The sequence below is a fragment of the Perissodus microlepis genome, chromosome 18, assembly GCF_051167445.1.
Source record: "Perissodus microlepis isolate ML-2025 ecotype Zambia chromosome 18, ASM5116744v1, whole genome shotgun sequence".
Taxonomy (NCBI): Eukaryota; Metazoa; Chordata; class Actinopteri; order Cichliformes; family Cichlidae; genus Perissodus; species Perissodus microlepis.
This window is the reverse complement of record NC_140478.1, coordinates 28,332,368-28,352,573: the sequence shown is the minus strand read 5'-3', so window position 1 is coordinate 28,352,573 and position 20,206 is coordinate 28,332,368. Positions and strand designations below refer to the sequence as shown.

Below are 20,206 nucleotides of genomic sequence, written 5' to 3'. Positions count from 1 at the left end.
TCCCCTTTATTTGCTCTCTACATGGAATGAATTGCACTTCAAAGTTTATATATGCAAGTAAGTGCAACGTGTGTAGGCTTGATCTGTTCCAGTTGCCACATATTTCGACTCTCCATATGGGATGCATATGGTTTAAAGTCGAACACATTCGCTCTTCCTCCTGTTTCTCGTACCTCCACTCTGTGTGGCTCATATCAGTGGATGTCGCGTCACCATTCAGGATGTGTTCAGGAGTGACAATGGCAGGTATAACCCCCACAGCAAACATTAGATAGTTAACCCCCTGGTGGTATTTCCAGCTCACTCGTGCGACTCTCCTTTAGTATTTCTAAATACTCCGTTTGAATGATTGACACATCCGGAGAACCTCAAACTTTCAGCTTCTTTTTTGTTTTGACAGCCAAAAGTGTGAAAGTGTAAAATGTCAGAAGATCTCAGAATCCCCTCAGATTTATAGCTGGGAGTTTTCAAAGTGTCATTTGTCATCCTTTGAACGAGGTTTGTCGTGGCTCTCTGTCCCTCGTGTAATGCGTTTTTGTCTGTCTCGCTATCTGCCTCTCTGTCATCCTTTGAGTCACTCCCTCAATCTACTGTTCCTTTTTTTCTGTAGTTTTTCATTTCTGTCCCATCACTCGCTTCATCTCCCCTTCACTCTCTGGAGGAATACCGATACACCTCTCTGTAACCTTTGTATTCACTTATTTTTCTTGTAGACTACATCTGATAACTTTGGGAAAGGAATAAAGTTGGGTTAAAAGGGAAACCCCCCTTTGCCCTCCTCCGCGTCTTCAGTCAGACTCACAATACGAGCGTTTTTAACACAACCCACAAATTTACTTCAAACAAGACTGACTGAGCTCTTAGGGGACATCTCTTCTAAAATGTGAGTTTTGAAATTGCTTTGATTCCTGATGAGGCCTCCATTGTCTATTATGTTTGAGTAAATTGCATTGCATATTTTGGTGCGCTGATACCCCTCCACCAACCCCAGCCAGTTTGATTGAATTGGATCGGAGAAATTGCAGTTGAATTAAGTGGATTGCTACAGCGGCTCTGCGGTAATTTAGGAAGTGCTGGAAGTCTCATTTTGTGCGCGCCGATATTACTGCGGCCTCTTGTAGTTCCATGAGGTACATGAGAGTGTCGCAGAAACAGTGCTGCATGTGTGGAGACGGGGCCGTGGAAAGGACGTGCTGTTACTGTCAGCATTTTTTTGGCCTTCAAAGACACCTAAACTTTTCTGGAATGTGATTTTGTACATTTACCTAGAAAATCACAGTCACCATAGTCTCCACTGTTCTGCAAAGGCTTTTCACCAGAACCATGCGGACCTAGAGCTGTTAGGGACTGGCAGTAATGGAATAACCTAAAGAGTTAACACAATACTTTTGTTCAAAAGAGTTAAAGTTAAAAGTCTGCACTTCCATCACATCTTAATTGTTTGATTTGAAATCCACTGTGGTCGTATGCAGAGGCAAAGTTATAAAAATGTTATGACTATCTCGAGTTTATGAGAGCGCAGCAGAGGGAGGACGGGGAAAAAATACATTATAAAAAAAATGGGAAGATTTCCTTCCAGGAGAAAGAAGAAAAATATCCTACCGTCAGGAAAGCTGAACACATTAAAATGGAAAATATAAACATTTACACACTCTTCTGGAGGATCAAGTAAGATCAAGGAGGGGGTGAGTTTTTTAATGTTTTATTTACCGGTCTAAATAAAGGGCTTACAATCCAGCCCTGTGAGACCTGTATAAATCAGAAGAAAACACACAGGATAATTTTACCTGAAACCATCAAATATAGAGAAGAAATGAGAAGAGTGACTATTCTGCAGAGTGGCCTTGAGAAATCATTTAGTCCGTCAAACCAACTCCTCCTCATCGGGCTCATCAGGAGACATCAGATATGGAGAGTTGATGAGGATGACCTCTACATTCAAAGAAAGGATTATATTTGCACGGTGATGCCCTTTTGCATTGAAAGAAGGAAAAGTAGCCTCTTTGATAAGGGTCACAATCAGAGACGGTGCAAACGACCTTCACAAGAGACTGTTTTGGAAGTGCGCTGTATCAGCAGGCCTTTAGAAAGAGGCATTAAGAGGAAGGGAGATGATTTCAAAGAAGGTGACTGTGGATTGGGAGAGATGGCACTGTAACCTGTTATGAGGATTAATTTCGGCACAGAATTTTCCTGCATAAGGCGTTTTCTTGAGGAATAGCGGTCTCTGCATCTCCTAGTTTTGAGCTGGAATCTGTAGTACGGCTGCTACCAGTCCAACCACGCCAGTGCAAGGATGGGTTGAAGATAATGTCCCCACATCTGGTGAATGGACGTATTGTTGCTATTGAATAGAAGTTAACGCTTTCACAGGGGCCGGTGAGAGAACTACGCAGATCAATCAAACTGATTGGGATGTTTGGCAACAAAGGAAAGCTGGCTGGGACTGAGTCACTGCGAAATAATCCTGAGCCGGGGGAAACTATCCATGCCAGCCTGGCGCTGCAGACACAGAACCCAGAGATAACAGACGGGACCAAAGAAATGCAGCCGAATTCATCTTATTAACGCTGAACCCTGAACTTTAATGTGGGGCCTGGTTTATTATATGTGGTCTAGTTCATCCTAATGGTGTTGGATAACACTGTAAACCTGACTAAGGCCAGGGCATTTCTTCATTTACCTCCCTTTGACATTAAAATGGAGAAGGTGCCACAGAGTCATATATCACAATTTATTTGCAAATAAATTAGATTACCAATGTGTTAAACAAAAGGTAACCACTGGGGCTGAAAAAGTGGAAAAAGTCTGGCTGAGGCTGGCTACAAAACCAAGAAGGTCCACGTAGACTCGCAAGAGCAGAAATAAAACAAACATGTTACAGTTTGATACAAAAACATCGCTGGCTATAGAAAGTTTGCGTTATATATGTCATGGTTGCTATAACTGACAGGTGGATGCTAACGCATGCGGCTACCTTTCTGCTCAGCTAATTAGAGTCACTGTACTGGGCAAACAGCCATGCTTGTGGTGTTGGTGTTATAGGATACATTTAATGCAATTATCTGACAAAAGCCTGAGCAAGTCTATTTTCATCCACCAAAAGTAGAACATACAGGATTTTATTTGTATGCTGCTCAGCAGGAATGAGCTGGTATCTGTTTTCTGTATGTTAGACCAATACAGTGTATTGATGCACTTTGCCCTCCACCCAGGCTGTAAAAAAACAAAACAAAAAAGATGCACACACTAAACCGAGGCTTCAAAGCAGGACTTCAAAAACCACTGGGTGACCTCCCAATGGCAACATTAATCTATGGGCAGATAGCATGACGCCATAAACCAGTTTAATGGTCCCAAAGCAACTGAAATGGGCTGAGACCAAAGGAACTCAAATGATTGAAGTTAAGGTCGTCTTTGTTCATATTATGTTTAAATGATCAGGCGAAACAAGCTTTTAAAAGTTGAGGAGGGCCAGTTAAGTTAACACTCATTGTAATTCAATACAGCAACACAATAAAATATTGTTATTCCATTTTTAACACCACTCACTAGAACGAGAGAACATTTCCTCCCCTTACACTGGAGGAACTGTTCAGCCATGTCACAATACGGGAAACTCTTACAGCAAATTGTTTAGGGCTCATTTAAGAGCAAGAAAAATATTCAAATCCTTCTCTGTGCCAGGATTTAAGAGAAGTGACACCACAAAGATGCATACACTAAAGATAAAGTAAAGTCCTTGAAAGTGAAATACATTCAAAATTGCACGTTATCTTTTGAAATCTTCTATATATTTTTCAATATACCCTTCATGCAAAACCGCACAATTCATGTGAACACGTAGCGTTCTCCTCTCCTTGTGTAGCAACCCGACAGGCTGCCAGGATGATATAAACGCCGATAACGTCCCCTTGGCTCAATAAATCCTCGAGTTATTGACGATGCCGTCCGCCCGTCTGGATCCCATTATCAAAGTGTCTTCAAAGGAGACTAATTGAATTAGTGCAGGGATCTGTAATTGAAAGCTTGCTTTTAATGATGCATTGTGGTCTTGCACGGAGACGAGCATCAGCATTCATTATACGTCTCTGTGTCGGGATGGATTGGACTGTGTGCAGCGCAATATCAAACTTATCAGGGACACGAGTTTATTTGATCCTGCATCAAATGTTTAAAGCTAGTAAAGCTGAACTTGAGATGAGCTAGTGTTCTTTTACTATTTGCTATTTTTATCCTCTTAGCTGGATGTTTGCCTCCTCTCTGCCAGAATGTGAATAAGACATTGAAGGTCATGTGCAGCCATGTTCGATCATTACATCCCTTGACGTGATGAAATGTGTGAGTCCATTCAGGTGGCCTCTAATGAGCCTTTTGAGTGCTTTCAGTAAATGTTCTGGTGAAAATCTGAAGCTGTCTGTATTTGTTGTCTAACTCACCAAGAAATTGAGTAGATTTTTTGTTGTTGTTGTTTTTATTTCTTCCTGAAAGGGTCACACAGGCACTGCCCCAGAAACTATTAGTGGTTTTGTGGTGTTGTTGTTATTGTCTGTCTTTAAGGAAAGATTCTCGTTGTATTGAAGCACTTTCGGCTTGTGTATGAGTTGCTCTGCTTGAGTTATTTTAGGCAAAGTGCTAATGCTAACAAACCAGTTCTCTGTTTTAAAGTCTATCACATCATTATCTCCAACATTACAGGATTTTTCCATGAGGGGAAAAAGAGCTTAAAAGCTTGCAGCAGCTGTGTTGAGCTCACAGAAGACCGAATGCTGCAAAGATGGTCTGGAGCTTTATTTGAAGTTCACCTTTAACTTTCATCTGTCTGTCAGCCACAGATGGTGTGTGGTGGCTTTCAGGTTAGAGGTTAAAGGTTAAGGCTAATTTATAGTCTTTAGTTCAGTGTTTCATCCGGTTGTGAACATATGGAGTTCTGCTGGAGAGGACACAGATACCAGTTAACACAGATAAATGTTTGTGCGCTTGTGTTTTAATGTAGCATTGGTTATCTTGAAAAGGAATGTTCATCGAAGTAATAGGACTGTGCAATATAACTGCATGTATATATGACATTTTGAAATAAAACAGAGGAAATCCAATTCCAATGCAAAAGTACTGAAGTAATAGGAGGAAAAAATCACATATTAATGAGCACCATTCATTTTTAAGTGTTTTTAAAAGTAAAGATTAAGACCTCGTATCATGATGAAACTGAAAATAAAAATGTGCTATATTTTGTGATATATTTATATTTTTATCGTTCACTGTTGAGATTTTAAGGAGTGTCCTTTTGAATTTTATTGTGTAAAACTGCATATTTACTGCATAGTAGCCAGTATGTAACACTAATCATATAAGAGCACCTAAGTTGACGGGTCATGGATGTTGACCAGCGGTTGCAACTGAACACAGGCAGCCTGATATAGTCTATTTATTCTGTTTTTAAAATCTAAAAAATAAATTGCCAAGCACAGAATGTCTGATTAGCCTGCCTGTGTGCATATAAAGCTTTATTTATACTTTGCTAAAGGCCATCATAAAGGCAATTTCATTATTCCTAAACCTGCTGTTTATTTTTACTGATTTTAAAAATGCAGCATTTTGCAAAGATTGATTTTTATGTGAGGTACCACTTTGTATGATTCTTTTTTTCTTTTTTTTTAAACTTTGACTTGACTTAATTGGCACTGCTAACAGTCAGCTTGACAAAGCAAATCAGCGCTTCTCACCGCTGCACCAGTTCAAAGCACTTCCTGTGAAGTCTTTCTCAGAGGTTGTCACTATGAAGGGCAGCTTTAACATCAAACCTAATGATCAAAAACTTTCCGTACTCCGGAGACACAATCATTCATAGTTAAACGCATCGGGATTTTAAAATTTTAATGCGAGTTTCAAAGAAATGAAAGGATCCAGGTACGATGCCACAAATGACTGTAACTACGGTTGTTAATGGTTTTAAACATTTACGCTTCACCGTCACATTTAACATTCCTGCCACGTCAAAATGTTTGCATTTGGTCTCTGCAGATTTGTGTTAGCGTCTTCAGAAAGTTGTACTTGTTTCTGCAAATAACACTCACTCCTCTATCTGTCTGCGTGTGTGTGTGTGTGTGTGTGTGTGTTTATGTGTGTGTTTATGTGTGCATTCGCATCAGTTCGTAAGTGACAGTATGGTCAAAGTGGCAGGGCAGGGGAGTGGGCAACACTTCATTAAAGTGCAGCAATACTCCACTCAGTCTCCCTCCCATGCATACACACCAGGTGCAGACCACTTCATTTAGTCTGAGAGATAGAAAGGACAGACCCCAATGGATTCTCCTATTAATCTTTAATGAGCCCCCGGGCCTGAAAACTGCCTGCCTGCCTCTACTTTTCCACATCCAGGAAACAAACAATGACTCGGCTGGAAAACACATCGGCCGCCGGCCCTCGTACCTGCCTGTCTGCCTGCTAGCCATTAACCCCCCAACTCGACCCTGAATTATTAATGCTTCTATCCTTTGCTTTGCTCGCTCGGCCCCCTCCCAGCAACGGGAATGGGCGACGTCTTGATTGTGTGGTTTGCAAAGTGTGGCGATGCCTCTCAGAGTGTCTCCAGCTGGACTTCTGAAAAGGATGCCGAAGTAAAAAAAAAAAATTTGTTCCATTAAACTGGTCGAATCAAGTTGTCGCCAAAATTGTCTGAGAAAAACTCGTTTTTTTTTTTTTTTCCTTTACTTCCTTTTTTTTAAATTGCACGTCTCTTCCCTTCCTCTCTTTTGAAGCTTTCAGTCATTTCACAGAAAGTTCATCACCAGATGGCGTTATCCATCTTTCACTAGTAAACTTTCTATTGTGTTGATGTTATTTGACGACAACTGGCAAATCCATCTATGCACATTAGCCCATGGGAGTTGCCATGAATGAATAATATGATGTTGTTAATACATTCTTCCCGGCACACTTTGTCTTTTATAAATGTCTCTCATTTTGTTCCTCTAATGAAATAAAACAGCGTGTGCTGTGATGAATGTGGATCTCATTTGGTCTTCCCCAGATAGCGACTCCTCTCCCCCCTCTGATGTCCCCCTGCCTCACTTCCTCATCTCCTGATAAATGTTGAATAGTATTAGGATTAGGCGCTTTGAGGTGCTATTGTTTCTCTGCCTGCTGGGTTTTTTGCTCTGGTTTTTGTGTGTTTTCGTTCTAATGTGCACATGAACAAGGCTGCATGGTTTTGGCAAATATTCAGTGGATGATTAGATCATAGGTTTGCACCATTTTATAGAAGAGTTTTTCTGCGATGTCAAAATGACACATTAGAATGTTCTCTTTTAAAATATTATTATTATTACATAACTTCTTTATGATGATGTAAAAAACTTGGAATTCGGTGCTTCTCTCCACCGATCAGCGAGAGCTCTTTTAAGAGCCACGCTGGCTTCTTTATAGTGTTCCCCATAGTGCTTATATTATCAACTCTGTATCCAGGAGACTGAGGCAGAACACTTTAATGTTCTTCTTCATTGAGCCATTTTTAAACTAAATTTCTTATTTGATGATGCAGAGAATATTGAATATTATTAGATACAGCCACACTAAAAGTTGCAGAATATAGCACTGAAACTGTATTGCATTTATGATGCAATTGTCTAAGTTGTAAGTGCTGCACTACTGTAAGGGGGATGGATGGATTACAAATTGTCAGCATGTCTAACATGTTTGCTGTTGTTTATCGATGCATATGTGATGGAAGATCAGTGATTCCAATCATTTAAATAAATAAATCAATTATATTAATGTTGGTGGTGGTTGTGTAAACTGCATTGTGTTGCACAGCTTGTTCACACACAAATTGGGCAAAACAGCGATGAGACATTATAAGACTGTTCTGCACTGTATGTAGCATATATCATGTCTTGTACAAAAACCCAGAGAGAGTGAGTGGAATGAATAAAAAGTTGACTTGGATGCTAAATAAATGTTGCATGGAGAGGTTAGCTGGCTAATGGCTTTGATGTAAAAAGCACATGTTATTTATACTTTGTGTTATTACACTAACTAATGATGATGTTTTTAATACCTTGTTTTGGAGGGATTCAGGGCTTTTCAGAAATAATGTTAGAAGTAAGCCCTTTTTTATTTCTTGCGAAACGTTTGCAGTTAGCTCAACAACAATACTCAATTACAATTGCAGTTTTTGCACAGCAGTACTTTTTTTTTGGTAGGGGATTTTCTGAACAGTTGCTAGAGGGCTAGAAAAAGCCTCTTTCGACGCTGAAACAAGGAGCTGATGTGTGATGTTCACTGCTATAAGTGGCAGGGAAGTCGAGTGCCAAAGCTGATATGAAGAAAAACTAAATCATGAAAAAGAAAGCTGAATGTCTATGGATCAAAAAGTTTAAGATTTATGCATCTCTTCAAATTTAGAATAGAAAACAGTCACAGGTAGCCAAATCTGTAACCAAAACAAATCTTGCTAAAAGCAATGTGGTCAGCAGTGGTTTTCCTCATGTGGTGTAACAGATGCTGTTTTTCATCAGTGTTTCCCACTGCATGATGAAATAATTGTATGTGGTGGTTTGGCCAAAGGTTTTTCATGAGGTTAAAGTAAATCTTGGTGCTGATGGACTAACCTGGAAGAATTCAGGGTGCAAAGTTCAGTGCAAAGCAATGCTTATGCTCCTAGTGTGGTTTTGTCTCAGTGTATTAGTCAAATCGCCAGCGATTGGCCCTGACATTGAAGTTGGGTCAGTTTGGCACAGAGGTTGTCTGGTTTAAAGCTCCATGGTGAAACTTGAACACACAGCCACACCTTATTAGCAGGAAGACTGGGAGTGCACTGGGAAATTTAGAGGTGGGCATGGTGAAATGAGCTAAATTTCAATCAGAGGTGCTCAGTGGTTTTAATGGGTGGAGTCCCAGAATTGTACGATTTCACCAAGTATGAGACGCATTAGATTTCAGCATTAGTCATTAGTGTTTGAACACTTATTCCTAACCTGGTCCCCGGATGGCCAAAACAGACCAAAACAAAAAAAGGTGTAAAATAAAAGAAATGTAAGTCCTCAGAGTCCCAGGTGTGTATCCCTGTAAATATAAAAAGACATTTAATTAATATCTAAATTCCTGTAACTTTTCTAACTATCTAGAGTCATTGAAAATTCAGGTTTTTGTCTGTTTGTAAATAATGCGTATACTGCATTTGTCACATTTGTTGACTTTTCTGTTTTCACTGTTACAGTCAGCACTTCGGGCTGGCAGAAGACGACTTAAATTAAAAGACAGCAGCCGAAAGTTCTTCACACTCATGCTTACACTCGTATGCTGCCCTGTAGCTCCATGTCCTCAAGGCAACCAAAGTGTCATGGCAGCCACGGTAACAGCAGGCTCATTTTCATACTGATGAGGCCAGTTGCCGGGGAGGCCTGCGCCTCTGCTGCTGCGGCCGCTCGCTCCTCTCCTCTCCAATGTCGCTCTGAAATTTTAATGACCTTCTTTCTCTGCTTCTCATTTTTCTCCTCTCGGTGCACCTTGTGTGTGTTTGTGCACGCGTGTGTGTCATGAATGTCAAATTCCCTGTCCAAACTGACACGCACAAAGTGTCCACAGTTAATACAAGAAGAGAACAAAGGCGATGTAATTTTGATGGCGTACGGCTGTAAAGGGCATGTATTTTTATAGCTGTGGAAAACCTCCTCTGGTCTGCTCCTCTTGGCCACATCAGGTTTGCATTTAAGACTTTTTGGGTGGTGGACGGCACTGTTTTTGTGTCAGCATGCAAACAGAAAGGCAGGAAACAAGATGGGTGAGGAATATTGGCTCATAAATGGCCTAATCCAGCAGCGTTGATCGTGGTCTTATCTGTTTGTTGTACCAACTAGGAAACGACACTAGGTCCTGAAGATATAACGGAGGTTCGGTTCTCTAACTTGACACATTTTCAACACGTTGACACGCCGGTTATGCATTCCTGATCTCTGAAGTCTGTCTTGAAAACCTCCTGCTGGATCATAGCCGCACATCTCGGAGGTCTGTGAGAAACCATACGCTTCTTGGACTGTGTTCAACTGACGTGAGCGTTGGCCAACTCATGGCCGAGCACGAGTGCCCAGTGTGACATATGGACCAACTGGAGTGGCAGAAAATGCTGTGTAGCCTGTTGATAACATCATTTTTCTGTAAAGCATAGATAATGTGAGTGACTGTCAACCAGTTCATTGGCTGGCAAGAAAAACTGGAAAATTGTGTATGCGGTTTCATCCTGCAGACATTTAGTCATGGGTGTGTGTTGCCAACAGTCGTATGGACATCATTCAGTCCTTGAACTAAAACAGGATTCATCTACCTCACACTTGTAATGTGGTGGCTGAGCTGGATGTTTCAGATTAATCTGTTTATGTAAAAGAGATTCAGGCTCAAGTCTTCTTGTGCTTTTTGAGTGTCACTCACTCCAAATTCTTCTTTTTTTTTCTCCTTTTGTTTCGTTCCAGGAGGAAGCGGCAAGAGAAGATGAAAACGGACGGATCGAGCCTGTTGGCCGAGCTGACTCCATTGACCACACTGCTGTGAGGTCACTAGAGTAAGTCACTCGCTGATCAGCGGCTTTGCCTTCGCTAGAATGATGGTTGTAGAGGACGCGCATCTTTGTCAATCTCATCCTCTCCAAATGACTCTGACCAGAAGATCATTCAACCTTTGCTGGTCAATAATTGCACTATACATTGAATTATGTGTGTTTAAACTAAATGTATTGGCTGAAACTTACAATATTTGTGGTGTCGCCACACCTCTGTAAGCCAGCGCCTGATGTCTTGCTAATACTGCAATACTGTTTCCTCATCTCAGCAACCTGGTACGCGCAGTGTTAAGTATGATGGACACAACCTAACACGAAGAAGTAACAACTTTGGTTGTTCGAGACTAGAATATCTCTTCAGAGTTGACCGTTGTAAATCTGTTCTCCGCTTGCTTTCTTCACATAATAGGCACTTAAAAGCTAAAGCAGCAGGTTCTATATTGTAGCCGAGGTTTGTTTGTCGAAAATCTCATTTTCAGCCCTGCTTTCTGATTTACATAATTCTCTTTTGTGGGAGCAAAATGATCCTCGTCTCGCCATCAGAGCTCTCCCACGCACTAACCCATTCAGCTTCTGTTATTAACAACTGTGTTTTGTTTTGTTATTTTGCTCCATTGCATGCTTCCAGTTTAATATGCAGGTATGGTATTATTATTCCTGTGATTTCCCAGAGACTCTGGTTTCTCCTGCCTCTTAGTTGTCAGTAAGGGGCCCATTTTCCCTGGGCTAATCATAGTCGTTGTATCAAAGCTGTGGATGAATTAGATCTTGCATCTTTATAATATTTGCCAGTGTATGGTCAGCCTCAGAAATGCAAATAGCTGGAACTGTTTTGGGTTTTCTTTGCTTTTAAATGGATATCAGCACACATGTTAATTTACATATAAATGCTTTAAGAATGCAACTTTCTGTCAGTTCTTTCATTATTAGGTCTCCCCTGTCGCTGTTTTCAGTTTCTACATGCAAAAGCCAAAAACATCAGTAAACTTGAGCTTTTTGTACAACTTTTTGGAACGTTTTGGTTTGTGTTGCTTACTCAAGGACATCAGACGTGCTTTTAAAAAAAAAAACTACCTCTGCAGAGATGCACAAACATATCTTGTTTGTCAAGTCGCTGATGCACACACCTCTCAAATCTGAGTAACATGTACTATTTGTTCTCAAGGAACCTGATATGTTGATCCAGCATCTTGTCAGGAAGTTGCTTCCTTTCTTCTTTTTTCTCTTGCCAAGTTTGACTGTGCATTTCAGCACAGTGCTGCCAGAAGAGATTTTCCAGCAGAGCAGAGGAAGCTGAATTCCTCTTTAGGGAACTTATTAGTGCTACAGTGTTAAATTTCAAATTTTGACATATTTCTGTATTGGATAAGTGGATGTTAAATGTGTCTGTGTGGTGCGGTTACATTGATTTGACTTGATTGTTTTCTGTACCATTTGGTTTAGGAACTTTCTAATTAACACTCAGTTTCTACCCCACTGTGTACAACTTCAAACAGCACCCATTCGCTTACATGCAGCTTAATTCCGGCTTTGAAAGGGCAATTTTCCACTCCACAGATATTAATGTGTTGTAGGATTAAGGTCCCACGCCCCAAAAAGCAAACACACTGCATTTGTCTCATTACACCCTCTGAAGAGCATCTTAAGTCCGAATTGGGGGTGTGAGGGTTTTTTTGAAAACCTTTTTTTTTTTTTTTTTTTTTTCCCGTACATGTGTTTGATTTCTTTGGATTGCTCTGTTTTATTGTGCTTTTTGTCTCCTCTGACTTCTATTTTTATTTGTTTGTTTGCACCACTGAGCTGTTGTCATAATGTTTCTGTCTTCATTGCCTCATTTCCTGTTTTTATTTTTGCCCACATGGTGTCACCCCTCTCCTCTGATCTCCACCCCGCACCTCCTCCCCAACCCCCCTATCCACCCCCGTCTCTCTCTGTCATTCATCCGTCTCCGATCCCAGAGACATTGTCAAACTGGTGGAGGTGTCAAACGACGGTGGGCCCCTGGGGATCCACGTGGTGCCTTTCAGTGGCAGGGACCGCAGGTAAAAATAACCAGAGCAGAACCGCTGTGCTCTTCAGACAGGCTAGAAGAAAATAAATCTGAGGGCCATTCAGACATGGTGTCCACGGGTTTAACTACGTTAACAGGTTTTTGCATAAAGGTCTTAGATATTTAAAATATGTGTGTGCAAAGGGCCAATTCAGCCCAATTCAGCCTTTTTTTTGTTCTGTGACCTGCAGTGCTTTTTATCCATCTAGATTCTTTTGATACCAGTTGCCAGTTCTGGGGTATCATCTGTCTGATTGCTCTTGAATATATTGCAGTCCAGCTGCAGTAGCCTTATGATGCTCAAACAGCCAGAAAATACATTTAATGTATCGAGTTTCATGTCGGAACTTTCTTTCTAACCAACTTCTACCAACTTGCATGGATCTATTCATGACAGTGTTACAAGACGTAAATATTGACAGCAATAGCTGCGACTAGCTACAGCAGCTGCGCCTTCCTCTCATTAGGCGGATATATACAGTAAGAAATGAGTTCCTGTAGGTAACTGCTCATAAAATTTTTAAATTTCTTCATGAATATGCCAAAAAGCTTTAGTTATAAATGTGGTTTAGTTTGTGGCAACTTATTTCTAAAGTATTGTACTTTTGATTAAAAACGCCACTATGTTTAAATTAAATTGCGCTATGGCCACAGTCCAGTTTTTCCAGTGTTTCCAGTTTGGCCTCACTAAGAGGGGACAGATTTTGCTGGTCCACTTTGCACCCGAGCCGAGTGTTTTCCCTTCATAGATGAGAAAGTTTGCTGGACAAGGACTTGGGGCAAAATATCGAGTTGTTTATTTGCAGTTTATAAATCAGGAACTGTTCAATAAACCGTTTTTTGATCATAGTTTTGAGAGATGTCTGCAGACAGTGACGTAAAGAATGTGTTTTTTCTTGATTGCGTCATTGCTCGGCTGTTTTTGGATTCTCAGTCTTCATGCTTGGCTGCCTTTTGCTGTGCTGCATCACATTTCTAAAGCCAATCTCTCAAAAACTGGCCAAAGTACAGCATAACTATCTAGACTGATGACTAGCACTGCAGAGCACACAAAAGCACTATAAAGATCGGACTCTTATGTATTTGGGGTTCCACAGGAAAGTGTTAGCAACACACGATGCAGAACACAATTATAACATGTAGCATTATGTTAAATTCTTTCTGCTAATCGCCTGTGTTTAATTAGGATTTTTTGCAAACATTTGGTCTCTGCCTTTCTTTTCTTTTTAAATATATCTTTTCGCTTATAGTTTTAGTTTTTGCCACTGGCACACGTCTGACAGGTTTTATATTTAAGAAAAGAAAATAGGAAAAAAGAAAATTGCCCACTTTAGCTGATGACTTGTCAGCCTTATTGTAGTCTCATAAAAGAAATTCTCCTTGGTTGAATTTGGTTTCTGGTAACAAATGTCACGAAATGTGTTAATTTGGCCTTTTTGATTTTTTGCAAAACCCCTGGAGAGAAGCGGGCTGCATTACCTCAGAAACACTCCCTCACAGTAATGCCCATGCATGCCACACATTCCTCTTTGGTGGCAAAGCGTAATAACTTCATCACTCATACAGGCTGAATGACAAGCACGCACACACACATGCACGACCACAGAGGTTTTCATGCCGGCATCATGAAGCAATTTGCCAGTTTACAGTGATTAATCATGGCTGTTTGGGGTTTGCAGGTGACCGTTTTATTTCTCTGTGGCTGCTGTCACATCAGCTTCACATTATTTAAAGAATACACTGAGCAGTGCACTCAACACACACATCTATACGCTCGCATTCAGAAGCGCACATGGAACAAAAGTCTGAAGGAATTAGTGGAATTTCACATCTGGTTTTTGAAGATCCACATCATGAATGCCTTTGAGGTTATAACAAAACTATAGAGCCAACCCCATGCAGCTAGCTGTCTGCATAGTTTTAAAGTTTGCATGTAGACCTTAAAAAAAAAAAAAAAAAATAAGAAGCATGAACCCCAGCACTGACCAGGTTATTTAGATCTAATATAATGTCATAGTGCAAAGGTTTTTCCTGTCTCAGATATTTTCCCACCAGCCAACCGCAGCCCCGCACATTCCCAGATAGGGCTGTGCGATATGACCAAAATCTCATATCCCAATATAAGACCTCTATCGTCCTGATAACGATATAAATCACAAAAATGTAACATTTTCTGTAAATTCTGTGAATCTCGGGCAGCTTGACTTGCCTGAAGTGTTTCCAGCTGCGCGTCATGTACCTGGAGTCGAGTGTTTTAACCGATGCATGAAACGATACATTTTTAGACATAAGTTGTAACGGCCGTCGTTTTCTTTGTGAGTATTTATTACACGGCGTGCTGCGGGGAAAAGCCTGTTCTAACGTTCTAAGTCTACGGTTTATTTTTTTAGCACCTGGCGGCTCTTTTTTACTTCTCATCCGTAAAAACTCTGCATATTTCACGTGATTCAGTTTATTTTGAAAAGTCTCAACAGGATCTTGAGCTTTATTGTGAAAGGTTTATGTGGAAAATAAACAAGTGGACACGCGATGGTTTTACCGTCATTGTTGCTAACGACAACGCATAAAAACAGGCACTTGTCCGTCTGTTGTGTTGGTTATATTAAATATAAGAGAAAGAGAGAACTTTAAGAAATGAATATAGCAACTACAGTGACCATCAAAACGATGAAAACAGTAAACAGTTTATTTTGCAACACCACGAAACAAACGATAGCGTAAAATGAAACGATAGACGTTTTTATATCATCATCCGATATATATCGTTATATCGAACAGCCCTATTCCCAGACTTCCTCTACGTATCAGTCTAAACTAAGACTTTATAATGTGCTTTTCTGCTATTGGGGAAATGTCAGTTTGGGTGGTTCACCAAGATTAAGATGCCCAGCTTTCATCAGAGAAATGGGCCCCTCCACAGCAAATCACATTGTGTTCTCACTCAAATTCAATCAGCCGAATTGTCTCTTAACTTTTTCAACTCCTGAACTTTTCTGCCCCCCGGAGTAATCACATTCTCATTCATACTGAGTTATAAGCCCGAGGCGAGGGCAAGTATTAAAGCCTAAAATCAACCCAATTTACCTAGGCAACACTCGCTCACACTACCCTCGAAAAATCCTTGATGCTCTCAGACACGGACTGTATGCCGAAGAAGACTCGATTAGAGTCGCGCCGTCTTCCCTACCCATAGCTGATTTTCTTCCTCGTTCTCTGGTCTATAATCCAAAAAGCGCCCTTTCAGGTGAAGTTAGCCCCTCGCTGTGGCTGTGCGGGGAGGCATAAGCCAGTTTGCCACACTGGATTACAGAGCGACAAGCGTTGAAGCTCAGCATGGCTGAAGAGCTACAGCGTGATATACCAGCTACTGTCTGCCATCAGTCTTTAATACTGTTGTTTTTTTTATTCCTCTCAGAAACCACTCTGTTTACTTTGTATTCAGAAAAAGGACAGAGGAGCTTAAGAGGTTCGAAAATTAACACATGCAAAGCGTCAACCCGACCAGAACTACATTTGAGGTTTTGAATGTGTTGATTGCCTTTGAATAGATGCCTCCCCCACACACAGCCTCTAAAGCACCCTGATGTGATGCGACTATTCTCTCTCATAAGCCTCATTGGTACACTGATGATGCAAATGACAGGACCACACTGTACTCTCTTCACTAGTACTGCATGATGAAGCAGAGGCAGCAATTAGGCATAGCTGTCTTTTTTGCCAAAAAAAGGGCTTTTCATTAGCTTCACATTGATGATTCTTGATTAACCATCTGGCCACAGGAAGAGGGATTGTTAAAATAAAAAAGAGAATTATTTTCTGTGGTCAGAATAATCTAAACTATATCGAATATCAAAGCGTGGTCAAAGATTTTATAACCCCTCACAAGAACAAAGACTCTTAGCCAGCTTTTATACAGTGTGCAAAAAAGTCCTAGTGTATTCTTCACCCGGCTGTGCAGGCCACAGTGTTTTAACAGCCATGTTGAGTCCACAGACACTGCATCCTCTTGACATGAACTTCTGAACATTTCAGGACTCTTGGCTTGTTGGTCAAGCGTCTGGAGAGAGGAGGGAAGGCTGAGCAGCAGGGCCTCTTCCAGGAGAACGACTGTATCATCCGTATCAATAACGGAGACCTGCGAAACATCAGATTTGAACAGTAAGACTGCAGCTCACGGGAGCCGTTGTTGAGCTCTGCTGGTCCCTGGTCTTCCTGTGTGAATGGCTTTTTCGCACCATCGCCTCTTCCCTAGCTTTTTATACCCATAGTCTGAAACATTCTTCTTCTTTTTTTTGGCTGCTCTCCTCTCTCCTCATGCCTATTTTACTCCCTCTCCTGCCGGCGCACAGTCTCCTCTGCTGCCTGTCACTGTGCTAAGCTAACCTTTCCCTACTTAACTCCTGTAGGTCAGAGCCTCAATTCCTCAAGTCGTCCCTGCAATCCTCTTAGCCTTTATTCCCTTGTGTTTCAGTAACAGTAACAGCTCCACTGGACTCCTACTCTCACTACTTTCTCTTTTCTTCTGTCAGAAGGAATGGGAATAAATCTCCTAAAATTCACAGCTTCTCCTTTTTCAGTGCTGTTCATGTCTCCTGCTTTTATTCCCTGCCTAACCAAACTCACACATCCACTCATTTTCTAGATCCCGTACGATGCATGCGAACCTATATGCTGTGTATACAGTACATGCAGTATCAGCAATGCAGCGATGCTTTTTTGTTTGCGATGTTCTTTTGCCAGCATTACATTTATACAAAGTATATGCATGTTTTAAATGCAATAAGCTGCCTTTGCTACCACCTCATTATAATGGAGATTAATGGGATTTTACTTTAGTATTATCTCTTACATGACACAGAATTCCCGTGTTGATAATACCAGGAATGTGCTGTCAGATCTGTTTACTGGGTAGAAATTGAGCAGTTGCACCAAAAGTGTGAGTGGAGGTATATAAGAATAATTTGGGTGAACCAACCAACTTCTGGATCCCGGTCATGTTGTCATGTTCCAGCCATTCCCACAGTTGGAGCCACAAGTTATGTGATGGGTGGGAATAAAGCTTCCATACATAGTGTTGCGACAAGTGCATTAGTGCAACAGTTGCTCTTGTTATTTATTTTCATAAGGGGGCAGACTACATCTCCTCTGACACTCGATCCAGCCTGAAATTGTAAAGACACCGTGACGAGACCATCCCCCTGAGGGAAGGTTGTTGGTAGCTGGGAAAAGAGGCCCGGAATTTCACAAAGAAATTCTTCGGCAGCGCGACTTTTGGTTATCGGTCTGGGGGTGGAGGGGGGAGCAATAGAAATTCTCGCGGCCTAGCATTTTCTCAAACGTCTGTTCAGCTGTCAGGGGACCCACGTTTGCTTTATTGAAACAGGTGGCGCTAACAAGGCTTTGGTTTCACAGGGCGCTGACAGCCAACATAAGTTTCCATTCACACCTAATGTACATGAGCTCAGACCGAAGGGGTTTTAAAAGAGGATTTTCTGCAAAGTATTCGACGACTGGAGGTCTCCTTCATCTGGAGCCAAATGAGGGGATTATGCGATGGAGCTGTTGGGGAGGGTTCAGTCACTTTCTAGAGCCGCTCACGCTGGCAATGAGTATTAATTAACATGTCAGAATGTTCAGGTGGGCGAAGATGGATTTTATATATAGTACGACTGGGTGTGTGTGTTTGAGAGACACTGGGTAGATGGAGTGCTCCACTTGGCAAGTTTGTACAGACAAGTATTGCACTTGATTGTTAAGTATGTTGAGTTTTGCCTCTGTGTCTATCCTTTGTTCTCTCCATGTCCTTAAACCATCGTAAAACTCGTACATTTCCTCCCACTGTCTTTATCCCAGAGCCCAGAATATGTTCCGTCAAGCCATGCGCTCTCCGGTCATCATGTTCCACGTGGTGCCGTCATCGATGAAGGCCCACTACGAGCAGCTGTCCCACGCTGACAGGAACCCCGTGTACGCCTCGGGCCGTTTCAGCCCCGACTCCCTCAGCGGCAGCACTGTGTCAGGCATCGACCACACGCCACAGCGGATGTCCCGGCACGGTTCCCAAACGCACCCACACTCCCATCCGTACCCCCATGTGCTCTCAGAGCCGACTGACGGTTACCCCCCTCTGCTTCACCCCGCGGTTTCTGCGGCCAAGCCCCCGACAGGTCACGCCCACTCACCGCAGAAGGGGATGAATTCCACGCCAGCAGGAGGCTATACGAAAAAAGTCGGGAGGAGGCTCAGCATTCAGCTAAAGAAAGGTGAGGAGAGGTCTCCACAAAAACGCACAAACTCTGCTTTAGTGTTGGTTTCAACTCAAAGATAATAGATCATAAACCATAACTAGTCTCATAAGCTTATTATTAACATTAATTATGTCTTAGAATGTCATGAGGTTAAGTTTTTCATTGTTAAGTAAATATTAACACATGATCCACAAAAACATTTGGAGCTTTCATCATCAGAAAAGATCTTTATTGTTTCTGAGGAAGAAAAAAGCAAAGTCATCCTAGCCGCTGTAAAAGGGTTGGGTTTGTTGTTGTTTTTGAAGCATACTGAGACTCTTTCCAGAGGATCTGTGAGTCTCTTCTCGTGCTGTGCATTTCTCTGGCTTTTTAAGATTTAGAGGAATACACAGCATCAGTCTAACCTTTTTATTTCTACCCAATAAACAAGCAGCTTCCTGATTCCTTGCAAACAAGTGTAGGAACACTGTTGGAAGATGGTTCAAGCACGGAAGCGTGAAATATGTGAACGAGGATGTAAGAGGCTTAAAAACCCCATCCAGAGCTATCCGTACTGATGTAAGATGTGAAAAAGTGGGTGATAAAAGCAAACAGCATCTGCTTAGATGGAAATGTGGAGCAACAGGCGACGTTAGGACTGCAAAGCTGCAGGGATCCCGGTGTACGCTTTGACTGACAGTGGACACAGGTGGTGCAAACCTCTGCCAACAGGATTCCAGGTGTCGGTGCCAGGTCTCAGGGCCACAGAGCTTGTTGCTAAGCAGCCGCTCGTCCCCGTGCACTGTCAAATGCCACAGCAAAGAGTCTGACAGGGCTGCACCATATGCCCGTTGAAGTTTTCACCCAAACCTGTCCTCTCTCATGGGGCGGGAATCAAGCCAGAACATAAAACATAAAAACGTCCAGCTGCTTTTTAAAAATTCCTGACTCACAGTTCTTACCATCCATTCTTCTGTCAGGTTTTTTTCACTCTTCTCATCCTCATCTGCCTTCTCGCTGACAAAACACTTGTGAAAACAGTGCATTCTGTGCATGATATGGCAGGAGATCTGTTATGTTCACAGTCAAAGATGTTATCTTTTCTCATTCTACCTTTGTTTGCTGTTGTTGGAGCAGACACTTACATGGATTAACAGTGATTCCCAAGAGGCTGTTTGGCTCATCTGTTTTGTTTTGAGTACCGACTTAAGCCTACAGCTTTGAGCGCAGATTAAGCTCCTGCATTTCTTATGTGCTTGAATCAGACACCAGGCTCCTTGCAAATCCCAGGGAGTATCAAAATCAATCACAGAATCTTATTTCTGCACAGGAAATTGCTTAGGTATGTCTTAATCAAGCTAATGGGAGTTTTAA

General features: G+C 41.7%; 1 protein-coding gene across 8 annotated transcripts in view; it reads left to right on the top strand.

The window, feature by feature from the left end:
• Positions 1-20,206, top strand: part of pard3ab (par-3 family cell polarity regulator alpha, b) — a 241,418-nt gene that overhangs the window by 101,816 nt on the left and 119,396 nt on the right. For 6 of the 8 annotated variants that reach the window (XM_084911278.1, XM_084911279.1, XM_084911276.1 and 3 more), the window contains exons 6-9: positions 10,470-10,558; positions 12,514-12,597; positions 16,638-16,763; positions 18,459-18,868. In XM_084911278.1, the coding sequence (XP_084767404.1) occupies positions 10,470-10,558; positions 12,514-12,597; positions 16,638-16,763; positions 18,459-18,868 (709 nt within the window). The remainder of the gene's footprint in view (positions 1-10,469; positions 10,559-12,513; positions 12,598-16,637; positions 16,764-18,458; positions 18,869-20,206) is intronic. The other 2 variants (XM_084911277.1, XM_084911280.1) reach the window with 2 other exon arrangements.